Source organism: Hyperolius riggenbachi, chromosome 6 (genome assembly GCF_040937935.1).
Source record: "Hyperolius riggenbachi isolate aHypRig1 chromosome 6, aHypRig1.pri, whole genome shotgun sequence".
Taxonomy (NCBI): Eukaryota; Metazoa; Chordata; class Amphibia; order Anura; family Hyperoliidae; genus Hyperolius; species Hyperolius riggenbachi.
In genome coordinates, this window is record NC_090651.1 from 303,548,901 (window position 1) to 303,565,092 (window position 16,192).

General features: G+C 44.1%; 1 protein-coding gene across 2 annotated transcripts; it reads right to left on the reverse strand.

The window, feature by feature from the left end:
- Positions 1 to 9,066: 9,066 nt before the first annotated feature.
- Positions 9,067 to 15,750, reverse strand: RPS9 (ribosomal protein S9). Of its 2 annotated transcripts, XR_011022173.1 has the most exons (5): positions 15,617 to 15,750; positions 15,413 to 15,535; positions 13,296 to 13,482; positions 11,869 to 12,085; positions 9,237 to 9,325 (listed from the first exon to the last, which is right to left on the reverse strand). XR_011022173.1 is itself a non-coding variant. In XM_068241225.1 (4 exons), the coding sequence occupies exons 1-4, from the start codon at positions 15,711 to 15,713 to the stop codon at positions 9,148 to 9,150; spliced, it is 585 nt and encodes a 194-aa protein (XP_068097326.1). In that variant the 5' UTR covers positions 15,714 to 15,749; the 3' UTR covers positions 9,067 to 9,147. The 2 variants fall into 2 exon arrangements, 1 of the variants encoding a protein (XP_068097326.1); XM_068241225.1 differs by lacking the exon at positions 11,869 to 12,085 and having other exon boundaries at positions 9,067 to 9,325; positions 15,617 to 15,749.
- Between the last annotated feature and the right edge of the window lie 442 nt (positions 15,751 to 16,192).

Below are 16,192 nucleotides of genomic sequence, written 5' to 3' on the forward strand. Positions count from 1 at the left end.
CAATTTGTGGCAAATTGCACGTGCAGAAGTCCACGATCGCGCGAATCACGGCACTTTGCGCGCGCAAAAGTCCGCGAACCGCACTTCACGTGCTAACTGTTTAGCACACCCGTGCTAAACAGTTTGCACGGCTTTGTAAATCAAGCCCATTGCATTTATTCTTTTCCCGGGTCAAAGAGTTCACTTCCTGACTTGAGTCAGGGAGTAAATGACAAAACCGTTCTGGAAAAGCGCTTATAAAAGCGATTTTACCAAATACGCAGCACGCAGGGGGGTGCCAGGAAGGGGAAAAACGCAGCACAAAATCGCACACCGGTTGCGTTTGCGATTTTAAATGTAACCGAGGCCTTAAAGAGGAACTGCTGTAAAGAACTGCACACCACAACCCCTGCAGAGCCCTCAGCCTCAGATGGTTGTGGTGTGTCTGCACTGGTGCGTCCCTCGGTCTGTGCATACTTACACCCTTCGATTAGGATATAGGATCACTGATAAAACATAATGTGGACAAGAAGGTGGCAACGAGATGAGTTAATGTGTGTTGTAAATAATCTTATCCTTTTAAAGGTAGCCACAGTGGCTAGTGTTCTCGCCTTGCAGTACTGGGTCCCTGGTATGTATGCCAGCCAGGACACTGTCTGCAAGGAGTTTGTATGTTCTCCCCGTGTGTCGACGGGTTTCCTCCCGGCACTTAGGTTTGCTCCCACATCCCAAAAACATACAGATAAGTTAATTGGCTTCCCCCTAAATTGTCCCTAAACCACAATACATACACTGCACGGTACATTCTGGTACATAGACATACGATTATAGTAGGGATTCGATTGTGAGCCCTTCTGAGGGACAGTCAGTGACAGATTAGACAACATACTGTACTACATAAGACAATATACTGTACTCTGTACAGCACTGCGGAAGATGTCAGCCCTATACCTGTATATATAATAAAAGTAGCCATCCACTGTTCATTTTTTGCCCAACTAGATATTAGGTTAGATAAAAACATTTCATTGTTTGTAAATAGGATTGGAGTGAAGTATTTACAATTATTATTTCAATGATTTTTGGTCAGTCAATTGTAATGTTGATTATAATTTCGAAAACGTTTCTAAAATATTTGCTATGAAAAGCATGTATATATTCTGAGGTAACACGTTTCTTTTTGGCAGTATTGTTCATTGTTCAGCTATCATAAGATGAAACACCTGTCCTTCCTCACTGAGCTTCTCTTGAGTGGAAAAGATGTTGGAGAAATGAGAACATCTCTAAGCTAAACTGACCAAATAAGTAGCTGTGGTGCCATCTACTGGTTATAAGTAGATACTGCTAAGAATTGATACATTCCTGCACATAAGCCTCCATTCATCATTGTCTTTGAGATAACTTTTTCCAGTTTGTTAAATTACCGAATTCGAAGTTTATCGATTTCTAGTTGTATTCATCAAGGTTTTTCTGCATTCTGTGTGAATTCGATAAAATATCGATAACAATTTGGTAACCATTCGGTAACGTGTCGATATTTCCATTTTACAGCGGTAATTTAACACAAGGCCATAAGACTCCCATGGAATTGTGGGTAAAAGGCAGTCCTTTGAACACTACGTAGCAACATTCTGAATAGGGCGTAACACCTGGACCAGGATTCCCGAAGTGGCTTGGGACAAACAATCCCACAATTTCGCCAGCTGCGGCTTGATAGGAGCCTTTTCTACAAAAAATATAGTGCAGCTAGCAAATTAGTTAACCCTGGCACTGCCTGTGTTCTCTTACAAGATGATTCAAGAGAAATGCCAATGTCCTGGTATAGCAAATAAATCTATTCTCTTGCAAATTGATATGGTTCTAGACCTTATTCTTGCCCTTCTGTGCCTTTGAATCACTCTCAGCTGATACATAACCACTTCAAATGGCTCCATCTTCTCTGTCAGCAATGATTTGACAGGAATAACGACAGAGCAGTGAAGGAGATAACTAATCCTAAATGTACCGCTAAACCACGCCCACTTTCATTTTCATGAATTGCACTTTCTTCCATTTTAACGCTCGCTAACAGCTGTAGATAAATTTGATGAATCCTGATATCAACTTAACAAATTCGGTATTTTACCGAACTGTCATTGAGCAATTCGATAAGTCTTGATGAATCAAGGCCATTATTGTCTTCACTCTTCACAAATCTGATTATATTTGTTATTATGTCTTTGCATAGCGCTGGCATTTTCCATAGTATACAGTCATGTTACCAAGGGTAGCCACACACATAGATTGCCAAATCAGATCAGAGAGGGAGCAGATGAAGTTTTGCAACAGATTCCCAGCAGATTCGATGAGAGTGATCAAATCAGCCAGGGATCAACAGGGAAAATTGATGTGTGTATGGCCTGTACTCAAAGCTCATGATCTAATCCCTACCATAGTCTAATTCTAATTAGGGGAGATCAGATAACTCATCAGTGGACTTTTGTGATATGAAAGATAACATACAAACCTGGGACTATAGCACAGCAAGGCCTGGGAGAACCTGTAACTGCTGTGGGGCCAGAGGGCTTTGGGGGCCAGCAATCAGCATGCCAGATCAATCCCAACAAAAGCATTTTTCTTCCCACTCACCCCTCCCACCGCGTGACATCACCTGTGTGATACTCCATCAGCCCTCTGCACCCCCAAATAACAGCAGAACAAGTTGCTAGCCTGCAAGCTAGCAATGTCTCGGCCCTGCCATGCCCCCCAAGGGATCTGATACGGATCCCTGCAGGGCAACATGTTTTCAGACAAAACAATTTCTTAAAAGCAACTAAAGCAGAATTTCACAGGTTTTCTCGCCTGGAGTGACAAAATGGCTAGACGCACCCCTGACTCTAAGGGCTTGTTCACACTAACAGCGTTTTTGATTTTTTTTAAAGGCGCTGCCGATTTTTAAAATCGCTTAAAAAGCGCTTGAATAATGTTGCTCTATGTGAGCGTTCTAACATGAGCGATGAGCTTTCTTTCCGAGCGCAAATGCAGTCCTGCAACATTGGCCGAGCGTTTGCGCTTCAATGCAAAGCAGAGGGAAATCGCAAAGTGCTTGAAAAGCACTTTGGAAAGCGATTTGGTGAGCACTTAAAAGAAAAAAAAAATTATTCAGTTCCAGGTCAGAGTTTACTTCCTGATTGTCATCAGGGGAAAAAAAAAAAAAATCGCCAAACAAAAGCGCTTAGAAAAGCACTCAGAAAAGCGCTCAGCGCTTGAGATTGATAATGTGAACAAGGCCTAAGTGACTGAAACTCTAAAGAGATCGGAGTCCACAAGGGGAAAAGCACAAAATACATGTTTTGTCTTGATTTATAGCAGTATTCGCATATTTCAAGTCATATCTCTGCCTCAGATTTGGCCACACTAACAGCAATGAAATGAGTCATTTTTCCACCAAGAGATGAATCTCCCCTCCATGACATATTGACGATAGTACCCCCAATAACCCATCCCCAGCCTTGCTGCAGACAAGCGCCTTGTATACAACGTCCACTTATTATCAATTGTCCTATCCCTTATGGCTGGTACATACCATGCAATTTTTCAGATCCTATTTTCGATCAAGAAATGTATTAGATCTGGGAAAATAAGCAGACCGATTGCCAGCAAGCAGTCCTAATCTCAAAATCGATGTTCTTTATTGGAAGCAGATGAGACATGCTGAAAAAGATGATTAAAATACTAGCTAAAGTTCCATGTGTATTCCTTTTGATCAATATCCAATTAGAAGACTGATCAGCATTTCAAAAAAATTGTACACAAGCTTTCTTCTATAGCCAATAGATGTCAGATCTGAATATTGATAGGTTTACTTTCTCAAATAGGATCTCTTTTGGCAGTTAGGGCAGGTTCACACTACAAGAGCTTTTTAAATGCTAGCGGTATTAAAAGCTCCTGCTAATGCAATGCTATGGGGGATATTTACAAAATCACATCCCTCCAGTGTGAACACTCACATACATAACATTAGCAAGAGGTTTTAAAATCACAAAGCGCTTAGAAAAGCTCTTGTAGTGTGAACCAGCCCTCAGACTTCTTAGCATCTGCCTTTCAGGAAATGCCTAATGGTGGCCATACATGGTACAATAAAAATGTTCGATTATCCCGTTTATTCGATCTAAATGATCGAATGAAAGTTGAAAATATTTTTTTTTTTCGATTAAGAAATTCAAACAATTATCCCGTTTTTTTTGTTTTTGAGAAAAATTAGATCAGACATGATCTATGGAAAAATCTTTATATTCGACCTAATGGAATAATCAAACTAAATTATCTAATCGAAAAAAATGAAAAATTGTACCATGTATGGCCACCCTAAGAAAACACTGAGAATCCCCAACAGAGATGGACTGGATTATTCCAAAACTCACCCGTTCTGTCAAATTTTAACTGTACTTTCTGCTGTATTAGTCCTTTAACCCTCCTGGCGGTCAATTGTTCTGCAGCTGCGGGAGGTTTTTTTAAGCCTAATTTTTTTTTTACTCATGTAGCTAGCCTAACGCTAGCTACATTATTCCCCCTTCCCACCCCATATATACGCTATAGCAGCATAGAGGGTGATAGCAGCGGCTGGGAACGCGGAAAATCAGCCGCGTTCCCAGCCTGTCGGCGGCTGTCGCCAAACGGAAGTAGCCGCCAGCGGGGACAGGACGATCGGAGCGGGGCTGCGAGGGCACCATCCAGCTTCGGGGTGCTGAGGGATGCCCCAGGTGAGTAAATGTCATTTTTTTTTTTTTGGACTTAAGTATTCCTTTAAGTCAGACTCAGGGTGGAAAAAAAATTGACTGGCCCAATTCTAGGCTGTGTACAATTTGCATGCAAGTCAGAAATAATTTGTATGTCACAGAAGACCATATTCATTAGCTAAAGTATGTTCTAAGAACAGACTTTAGTGCCTGCAAAGTTACTCAATTTTATTTCATTTTGACCTACTGTATTTTTAAGACCATAAGGCATTTCTTCCCCAAAAGTGTGGGGGCATCTTTTGGCCCAAATGCCATCTGTTCTAATTGTGCCCAGTGATGGGGCATGTTGCTAGCGTGGTGGCAGATGCAGGCCTGAAAGCTTCACTGCCAAGGAGCACTTCTATGCCACAATTTGTCCTCCTCTGCATGTCCTGAAAAGTCTTAGCTTCCCCATATCCATAGCTCCCAACTGTCCCTCTTTCGGAGTGACAGTCCCTCTTTGGGAGCACTGTCCCTCTTTCTTCATTTGTCCCTCTATGAAAATATATATTTCTCAACCAAAAAAATGTGTTTGACTCTAAACTTTCCCATCCTTTAAATTGATATTACTAATTTAACCTCCTTGGCGGTTAATTTTTTCCACCAAGGAGGTTGCATTGCACTTTTTGTAATTTTGTTTCATGTAGCTACCAGAGCGGTAGCTACATTAACCACTAGAGGGCGCATGCGTCTTTCTAGTCCGATCGCCGCCGGCAACAACAGCAAACAGGAGATTGCGTATAGAACGCAATCTCCTGTTTGGCTTCTCCTGTCACCATGGCTACGATCAGAATGACATCATGGACGTCAGATGCATTCGATCCAGCCCTTTGCGCTGCCCGGGAGTGATTGGTCCGGGCTGCGCAGGGTTCTGGCGGGGGGCCCCCTCTTCCGCCGCTGCGTGCAGCTGATCACCGTGTAGCCGCGCCGATCAAGCTGTACGCGCGGCTAGCAAAGTGCTAGCTGCGTGTAAAGCACTTAACAGAATACAAATCGCCCCACCAGCGGCTGAGATATCCTCAACGGCGGCTTACCTCGAGCTCAGCTCGGGGTTACCGCTAAGGAGGTTAAAAATGTTAATATGAAGGAAAATGAACCAGGATAGAAAGAACCAGTGTGGTTTGAATTATAAAACATTTTTCTTATGAAATCTTTATGGTATGCATGACTAGGGGTGTGGCTTAAGTGCCCCTTTTTCTCATCTCAAAAAGTTGGGAGGTATGCCATACCAAGTGGCTAAATAAGAATTACTGTGTTGAGCCCCATGCACAGGCAGCCCAAGGACTCTACTTTAGGCCCCAGCTTCCACACCAGAAGTAAACCACAATCTCCAGCTGGCTCTCTGGACACTGCCACACTTGTGCTGCACTTTGGCTGTTCTGGAACAGAGTACTCTGAGAAACCTCAGTGCACTGCCCTAGTCCTACATATGAGTGGCTTTCACACTTTACTAGGTTGATTAGTCTTGCCATACATCCAGGTAGTGTGTATTGAGTATGTACACATCGGTTACCTTGTTGAATTGCCTAGGCCCAGCAGAATACGTGATTAGCTACAACTTTGTGCTGAGTGATTTTGCCAGATCAGGATAACAGGACTTATCTGGAATGATCATTTGGGACAACTAATGGAAATTATCCTAACCAATCAGATTAATGGAACCAATACAATTTTCAGATTGATCCCAGTAATCTGATTGGATAGGTTAGGAGATTTTGTCCATTTGTGGTCCTAAACAATTTCTGATCATTCATGCAAAGAATGATTTGTAAACTGACATTCAGCAAATTATATTAGTGGACACCTTCGAGAGGAGACTAATGGAGCTATATGTAATCAGTAACTATATTCCTGACTGCAAAACTTACTAAAGCAAGATTAAAATGGAGGCTGCTATATTTCCTTCTATACAACACCAGTTGCCTGCCAGCAGCAGTGTCTGAATTACAACAGAAACAAGCATGTGGCTAATCTTATCAGATCTGATAATGTCAAACACCTGATCTGCATGCTTGTTCAGGGTCTATGGCGAAATGTATTAGCAGGGGTCTCAAACTCAATTTACCTGGGGGCCACAGGAGGCAAAGTCAGGATGAGGCTGGGCCGCATAAGGAATTTCACAATCGGTGCATTGCCGCCTCTGTCCACCCGCTCACTCTACCTTCACAGAGAGGGGCGGGGAGAAGCAGCGATCCGTGCACGATTGACGTCAGGAGAGGCAGAGCTGAAGCTGAAAGCTCTGCCCCTCCCAGGAAATGCTGGCGGATTGCCCCCCGGGCGATTTGGGGGCTCTGCAGCCCTCGTTTAGCAGCAGGGATGCAGCGGATTACTTGGGAGCACTGAAGCAAACTATAAGGAAGCTTTTGCCGGCTAGGGCCACAAAATATTGTATCGAGGGCCGCAAATGGCCCGTGGGCCGCGAGTTTGAGACCCCTGTATTAGAGGCAGAGGATCAGCATGACTGTCAGGTAACTAGTATTGCTTAAAAGGAAATATGGCAGCCTCCATATAACTCCCTTCACTTGTCCTTTAAAGAAAACCTGAACTGAAAATTAAAAGTCAAAATAACCATACGCAGCTCATACTTCCCTCCCGTGTAGTCTACTCAATCTTTCTCCTTATCCATTGTGATCAAGGGAATTCTGTCCTCCATTTTGAAAATGTCCATTACCCCATAACAGCTTCCTGGTCAGCACACTTAAACTGTAATATAGCCCATTTGAGCCATAGGGAAACATGGACATTACCTGGCACATCAGTTGTCCTCAGCTATAACTAACAGCAACTGTTATATTTCAGTTCTGACAAAATATTGTCAGAACTGTAAGGGATCATTGTCAGAAGAAAATGGTGAGCTTTTGAAAGGAACTAATGGAAAGGTATCTATGTAATGTTTATTTGAAGTAACCTCATGTGTTTATTTTAGATAATTTTACTCAGTTCAGGTTCCCTTTAAAGCAGTATGGTCACCATAAAATTCAAATTTCAACAGCAACTGGTCTGAGTGTATAAAGTGATAAAGATGCTAATCCTGCATTCAAAATTTTCTGCTGTTATGTTTGGAGTTATCACATACTTTAGGAGCACTGGCCCTAGTGCCAAAAAGTTGAATGCTGGAAGTTCTTTTTATCTATAATATATTCCACCTCTTCCATTTATTTCCCTGCCTAGCTGATCACTGGTGTTTACAAGCAAGGCTGAGGTGACTCAGTGATTGGATGTGTAAAAAAAAATACTCTGGGAGGAGGGCAGCTAATAAAAACACAATGAGCAAGAGAAGGGGGGGGGAAACAAGAGTCAGGGAGGATATGATGTCAGCATTAAGCTTGGCAAGATGGCCACTGCCTAGAGTAGGACTCTGCTTTTCCTTTATAAAATTCACAGGAATCGTTACGTGGATAGCACAATATAGCTGTTATGTAAGTAGAAGTAGTATTTATCTACTTAGATATGCGTTTTTATTTCTAGGTTAGCATGGGTGTTGCTTGTTCTTTAAGCAAGATGTGTTCTTCCACACTAGTCAGGAAATGCTACGTATTGGGGTTGTTTGAAATTCAGATTCCACTATTTTAAGAGTAAAGACAGCTAGGATAACTAGAACAGCAATGTGGAGTTGGGAGACCAGTTTAATTGTAGGATTATGCCAGACAACTAAAAAGTTTAGATGTTATGGCCAGAAAATGAAGCCTGGAAAGTTCCATATGACAGGCCAATGTGCAAAGTGGTCGGCTACTGCAGTTATTATGCAAAGAAACTGTTTAACTTGCTTATTTGGACTGACCGGCCAAAATGCCAAGACCTTGTTGGCAAGTACTGAAGAAAGGCAAGCAGCATAGGTTTCAGCAGCAGCATCTGAATATTCGATGAGCTGCCCTGTATATTTCCTCCCTGGAGATGGATGCGAGAAGACAGCCAGGGGAAGGAGCTGGGGAATGCAGATGCCACCACTGAACTTTAGGCCAGGGTCACACTTCGAACACATTGGAAAACTCATGATATTCTATGGCAAAAACTTGCGATTCTGCTAAGTGTGACCCTGGCCTTATGGTTTGCACTACTACTGCCATGTTCAATGAAAGCACTTCAGGACTAGGCCAGCCAGCTCTTGTCAGGTCATGTTCTGGCCAGCCAAAGTCTGAAAGTAGCAAGTCTGTCTTGTATTGGCTGCATCGACCACTTCACATATTGGCTGGCCAGATCCTGAATTAGCCAATGTCAGGATCTGGCTGTAACAAAAGTAGCACATATTACAGGTTTCTATAGTACTCCTTTTTCATCCGTTTTCAGGAACCCACCAAGCTAACTTTACAATCGAATCTTACACGGAAAGTCTTAAACCAAAAGGTATTTTATTGGCTACAATATTTTCAGTGCTTCCAAAAGATGGTAAGGGGAAGCGTGGGCATCAAATTTAATCTTCCTCTTCATCGTCTCCACCTCCAGCGCCACCCTGTCCCTTCTTGGCATTCTTTCTCTTGACGCGGCCAGGACGTCCGCCACCATATGGAGAGCGCAGGGAGAAGTCAATGTGCTTCTGGGAATCCAGGCGCACAATGAATGATGGGATGTTCACCACTTGCTTGCGGACACTGGAAAAGAAATTATGTTAGCGCTTCTACAAAAAACAGTGAACAACAAACAAACATTCCCCATTTGCTGTGCAGCAACTCAGCCAGGATCCAGAACCTGAAAGCACCTAGAGAGATCTACAGAGGCTGAAAGTGTGCAGGCTTTGCTCTGAAACATATGCAGCCATGTTTTGATGCATGGACTAAAAGTTTGTAGCATAATCTGACCAAATTCCTAGCATGTTATTTAACTGCTATGGTCCGTTTCCATTTATCATATCAGTCATGAGGCTTCAGGGTCCATATATTTATGTGAAGATGAGCATAAAGTACCATTGTGTATAAAGTTGTGTTAAGGCAATTTTCTGCCAATCTGCACAAGCAGCAGTTTCCTGGTCTTAAAGTTTCCAAATATTCATCAGCATTACCTGCCAAATACATGCCAATAGGCCATCAGGTTGACTGCCACTTCTGATCCAAAGCTCCATTCAAATAGATGGATCTTCAGTTCACCACTAAGGTCATAAACACTAAGAAAAATACCCCTTTACAGTATAAACATTTCAATCTAAAAAAAGTTTGTTACAGGCCAGGGCTGTGGAGTCGGAGTCTGAACAATTTTGGGCACCCGGAGTCGGAGTCGCAATTCTGACTGTTTCTGAAACCACATGATTTTTGTACAAAACCCACAGCCCTGTTAAGTATTAGACTAAGGAGTCGGAGTTGAGGAGTCGGAGCAATTTTAGGTACCTGGAGTCGGATTCGTGGTTTCACAGGGCTGTGGAGTCAGTACAAAAAAATCTTCCGACTCCAACTCCTCCTCCTCAGTTTCTGAAACCACGACTCCAACTCAGACTCCGGGTACCCAAAATTGCTCAGACTCCGACTCCTCAGTCTAATACTTAACAGGGCTGTGGATTTTGTACAAAAAAAAAATCATACGACTCCCGACTCAGACTCAGTTCCTGAAACCACGACTCCGGGTGCCCAAAATTGCCCCGACTCCACAGCCCTGGTTTCACAACTGAGTCGTCGGAAGATTTCTGTACCGACTCCACAGCCCTGCTACAGGCTATATGTAGTCAGGTTGCCACTTCTCAATAACGAGCCCTCTTAAAGGGAATGTGAAGCGAAAAAGTAATGTGCCTCAGTCACCAACCATTGCGCATGCTCAGTGCTGGCCGCACACCTGCCCTGCTGCGAGCATTCTGGACATGCGCAGTAGCAATTTTTTCTCCAAGTGGGGAGGAGAGTTGCACAGGGCCTTTGCATGCAGCGTTCGGAAGGAAACCAAGCAGTGTCGAATGAGTGAGACCGGGAAGACTTCAGGGGGCCGCAAGAAGCCATATGTAACTGTTTTTGCTTAAAGTTTCCTTTTAAAGTGTACCACAGCGGTTCTAAAAATTTTATACATACCTGGGGCTTCCTCCAGCCCTATAGGCACGGATCGCACCCACGCCACCATCCTCTGCCCGCAGCTTTGGTACTGGGTCCCCACATTTCCGGCAGTCAGAGCCAGTCTGTTGTAAGTGAAGTGTGCTGTTTGCGCATCTCCAGCACCCGCTGGAGAGACGTAGATGGCACACTTCTGCACAGACTGGCCCGACTGGCTAAAGTGACATGTCCCGTATCGGAGCTGCGGAAAGACTGACAGTGGAGTGAAAGCAATCCGTGCATATGCAGCTGGAGGAAGCCCCAGGTATGTATAAACATTTTCTTTAGAACAGCTCTGGTTTTGGTACTGCCGTCAGCTACAGGATGACCGACATCTTGGCCTAAAAAAAAATGCAGCTTTTCTGGCTGTAATATATTCTAAGCTACCACCCTAGAAGAAATACGTAAATCAGGAGATCCTTCCAGTGCTGAGCTCCTGGTTCAAATCCCAGCCAGGGAACTATAGGCACAGAGTTTGTATGTTAAACCCACGCAGACATAAGGAGATTCAGGTTTCCACCCGTATTCCGAACAGATAAGTAATTTGGCTTCCCATTCAATTTGGCCTTAGTCATACGTTCATCATAAACTGACAGGAATTAGACAGTAAGCCCCTGTGAGGGACTGTTGGTCCCAAGACTATATACTCTAAAGCGCTGCAGAAGATGACTGCATTCTAAAAATAAACGCCATAAAATCTGTTCTAAATCCAAGACTATTCACTCAAACTTAGAAAACCTGAGCCAAAGTTTAGAATCATAACATACTTTTCTAAAGAGAGGGAAGCCTCTGGATCCTCCAGAGGCTTCCCACACCTTCCTCTGCCCAGGCCCTCTTCCTGCAAAACCCCAACCATGCCTGCGCAGTAGCACAGGGCCGCTCCAGCTTACTGCACAGGCACAGCGCAATACAGCCAGGCTCATGCTTGAGGAGCGGAGCCCTAATCAGATTACCAACAAGCCATTGTAATCTTTCATGGGTTTACAAGTGGCAACAGGGACCAGAGCACACCACGGGAAGTCTCAGAATCCAAACGCTTTCACTCTTCAGCAAGTATGATTTTGTACCCGAACTTTAGGCTCAGGTACACTTTAAAGCCCTCTCCATAAATCCCAGACAGTGCACATTACCTTGCTATAACCATTAGGTAAGCAGCACATGCTGTTCCTTAGAATGGACCCCTTTCACAAGGTGTATGGCCAAGCCAAATTGACCTTGCCGAGTCAAGACTTTTCCCGCAGGAGTCGATTGCTGACATCAGGCCAGTGCTAGCAGCCCACAAGGTGTATGGCAGAGCCAAAGTGACCTTGCTGATTCAAGCCTCCATTTCAAGGGCTGTTCCAAGTGCTAGTGACACAAAAGCATTCTCAGTCACCAAGAATAAGATGGAGGTTTGCTGTGATTTAAGGCATTAAAATTGCTGGCAGTATACTGCAGTCATTGCAAATGTGGGATTACAGTATATATACACACACAAGATTCACTTTTCACATACACGTAAAAGAAAATGTACAGCTAGCCTTTCAACTCACTTCAACATTCTTTGGTTACAATGCAAAAATCAAAGCTTTGTTACTAACCCAAAGAGCTACATGGACAAGATTTGCGTCACAACTAGAGCACACGTGCCGACACTGGCAGACTTCTCTACAGTACCTCAGGGTTCATTGGTGACCACTAACTGCTTGTTATTCTACATAGGCCAGAATTGCCTGCTTTGCAACACGATCTGACCTGTAAAGATGACCATACACTATTCAGTAAAGCTGGCCATACACTGGTTCTGGTATCTGATCAGAGAGGGTTCTGATCAAATTCCTCCTGACTACACAGAATTTCAATAGATTTAAGCACGAAAATCTGTGTGCACTGCCTGCCAAGTCTTCCCCATCTATGGTCACACGCCCACCAGGTCAGAAGAGCTTACACCAAAAGGTCCATCAGCACACAAGTTCTCTCCACCACCTGCACTTCTCCCCATCTTCTCTCCCAGGGAACAGTGTCCTGTAACTAAACGCTAGAGGTCAAACTAGGGGCAATATGGCACATACCTTACATGGCCACTAAGGGCATCTAGTGTGTCACATGGCCGCTACCCAAGAAACAGGGGGAAGCGCTCACCAGTGAAAAAGACCGAGAACGCACCAACAGAAGAGCATCTCCGGTCAGCCCAAAATACAACGCTGCTAGTGATAAGCTTCCAACCCCCCGATCAAAGTCTTCCATCCGATGCAAATGGATTTCACCCGAAAATTGATCATGCATTGTTTTCTAGCATATTTGCTAGATAAAAAAACAAGTTTATGGCCACCTTTAGTGGTAGAACAGGTAGGCATTTGATATCTACTACTCTGCAGTTGGGCATTAGGCAAAATGTATCACTACTGCTAGCTTTTGATACAGTATTACGATGTGCAGAATCTTGATCTAAACATTACACTAACGTCCAACACTATGGAAGCCCACCTTTAAAACCTGAAAATAAATACCATTTAAAGAACTACATATCTTAGCGCTTACAAAGAAGCTCACGCTCTAAATATCACAGCACACTCACCGGATATGCCTCTGTCTGATCAGAACACGTGCATGATGGATGGACTTGGCCAGACCAAGTTTGAAGACCTGGGTCTGGAGACGTCTTTCCAAGAAGTCTTCAATTTTCAAGCCCAGGATATAATCGAGCTTCATTTTCCCCTCATCCAATACACCAATACGTACCAGTCGCCGAAGCAAGGCATTGCCTAGTGTAAAATAAAAAAAAGGGGTTTAACACCAAACTTAGAGACACTGAAGCGAAAAAAAAATTATGATATGATTTGTATGTGTAGTACAGCTAAGAAATAAAACATTAAGATCAGATACATTAGTCTAATTGTTTCCAGTACAGGAAGAGTTGAGAAACTCCAGTTATCTCTATGCAAACAAGCCATTAAGCTCTCTGACTAACTTAGTCGTGGAGAGGGCTGTTATCTGACTTTTATTATCTCAACTGTTCCTGGACTGTTTACTTTTCCTCTGCTAGAGGAGAGGTCATTACTTCACAGACTGCTCTGAAAGACTCATTTTGAATGCTGAGTGTTGTGTAATCTGCACATATTATAGAATAATGCAATGTTAGAAAAAACACTATATACCTGAAAATAAAAGTATGAGAATATTTTCTTTGCTGCTAATCTTCTAGTAATTATTCATAGTACACAACCAATTCACTATATCTTTTTCTCGCTTCAGTGTCTCTTTAATATGGCTCATGTAAATATCAAACCAAAGTAAATTTGGGCACAGAGGGAAGATACTAAAGCTGAACACACTATTAGGGCTCGTCCCCCATCTGTGCATTGCTGATCGCATTTTCAGCAATGCAATGTACACAATCCACATACAGGGCTGTGGAGTTGGTACAAAAATCTTCCGACTCCAACTCCGACTCAGTTTATGAAACCACGACTCTGACTCCAACTCCGGGTGCCTAAAATTGCCCCGACTCGACTCCTCAGCCCTGTCCACATGAACACTAGAAGTGCAAAGACTGCACTGAATTTTCCATTCATGTGTTGCAATTCCACATGGTTGCATGCATTTTTTGCACAATGCATCGAGTGTGATTCCATTCATTATAAATTACGGTACCTCGGCCACATCACTGGGAATCTCATAGCAACTAAGAGACTAACCTCAAAAACATCCCCTGGGGGGTACTCACCTCGGGTGGGGGAAGCCTCCGGATCCTAATGAGGCTTCCCACGCCGTCCTCTGTCCCACGGGGGTCTCGCTGCAGCCCTCCGAACAGCCGGCGACAGAGCCGACTGTCAGTTCAATATTTACCTTTGCAGGCTCCAGCGGGGGGCGCTGTGGCTGCTCTCGGCTCCGAACTACACGGAAATACCCGATCTCAGTCGGGTCCGCTCTACTGTGCAGGCGCTGGAAACTTGCGCCTGCGCAGGAGCCAGGAAGGTAAATATTGACGTCATTCTCGGAGGGCTGCAGCGAGACCCGAGGGACAGAGGACGGCGTGGGAAGCCTCATTAGGATCCGGAGGCTTCCCCCACCCGAGGTGAGTACCCCCCAGGGGTTCTTTTGATGTTACCGATCCTCTTTAAAGTAAGCCAGAGCTGTCCAAAAAAAATAGGATGCTCACCCGCGGCTTCCTCCAGCAGTACAAAGTTCGAGTCCCACGCCATCCTCCTGTGGTCTGCCGATCAGCCCCGGTAAATGGCACAGTCGCATCAGTCCGGGTCTACTGCGCATGCACAGAAGACTCAGACTGGACCCGACTGAGCCAGTTACTGGGGCTGTTCGGCAGACCACGGGAGGACGGCGACGGACTTTATACTGCTGGAGGAAGCCACGGGTGAGCATCAAATCTTTTTATGACAGCTCTGGTACACTAATGCTATGCCTTGAAATGGTAACTAGCACTGCACGAAAGTGGGAAAAAGGGCCAACAATAATTAGTAGATAAGGTTTATAAAAAAAATAAAAAAAAAATCTTTTGTACTGCCCAAAAGCTTTTTTATATACTCCTGAAGTGTTTTAACCACCTTAGCGGTAACCCCAAGTGGGCTTGGCCAGAAATCCATTATGTTCTCCAACCCATTGTACGTATTACAAGCACAGATTTGACACTGCAAGCTCATGATTCTATCAAAGATTATTGGAACATAAACCCACCTTCAAACAAACGTTTAGGATCTTTCTCATCCAGAGTGAGCAGTTCTCTGGCAGCCTTACGGATCTTGGCAAGGGTAAATTTCACCCGCCATACTTCACGCTTGTTACGAAGACCATATTCACCTGAACAGGAAAAAGCATGTTAATACAGGAAGTGTACAGAGCCGATGCTAAATATTTGGCTGACTGGGCTGCAGATCTTACCGATGAGTTTTAACTCCTGGTCTAACCGCGACTTCTCAAAAGGACGTCGCGGCGTGACATAGGTCTTCCGACAAACCCAACTTCTGGCAACGGGCATCCTGGGCTATTTGCCTGTTGAAGTTAAAGTCAGTTTAGAACAAAACCAGCTTTATAGCAAAATACCACAAGTGTCTCATCACATGCATACTTCAGAATCATGTGGCTTAAAGCGGAATGAAACCCAGCATTTCTTTGCTCTAAAAAATTATTTACAGCATATTATACAACCAGCATTTGTTTTTACTAGAACAGCATTCAAAGGGTTACACGGGGCTGGAAAGTTCAGTGCAGAGAAATGTGGAGGCATCTGAAATGTAGATAATGTTATCTTGTGTTTACTTAAAGGGATACTGTAGGGGGGGGGGGGGGGTCGGGGGAAAATGAGTTGAACTTACCCGGGGCTTCTAATGGTCCCCCGCAGACATCCTGTGCCTGCGCAGCCACTCACCGATGCTCCGGCCCCGCCTCCAGTTCACGTCTGGAATTTCAGACTTTAAAGTCAGAAAACCACTGCGCCTGCGTTGCCATGTCCTCACT

Excerpts from the sequence above, each read along its gene's own strand:
- RPS9 (XM_068241225.1), bottom strand. The coding sequence starts at position 15,713 with ATGCCCGTTGCCAGAAGTTGGGTTTGTCGGAAGACCTATGTCACGCCG. Across the intron at positions 15,536-15,616 it reads CCAGGAGTTAAAACTCATCG|GTGAATATGGTCTTCGTAAC; the intron begins GTAAGATCTGCA and ends TTTCCTGTTCAG. Across the intron at positions 13,483-15,412 it reads TCCTAAACGTTTGTTTGAAG|GCAATGCCTTGCTTCGGCGA; the intron begins GTGGGTTTATGT and ends ATTTTACACTAG.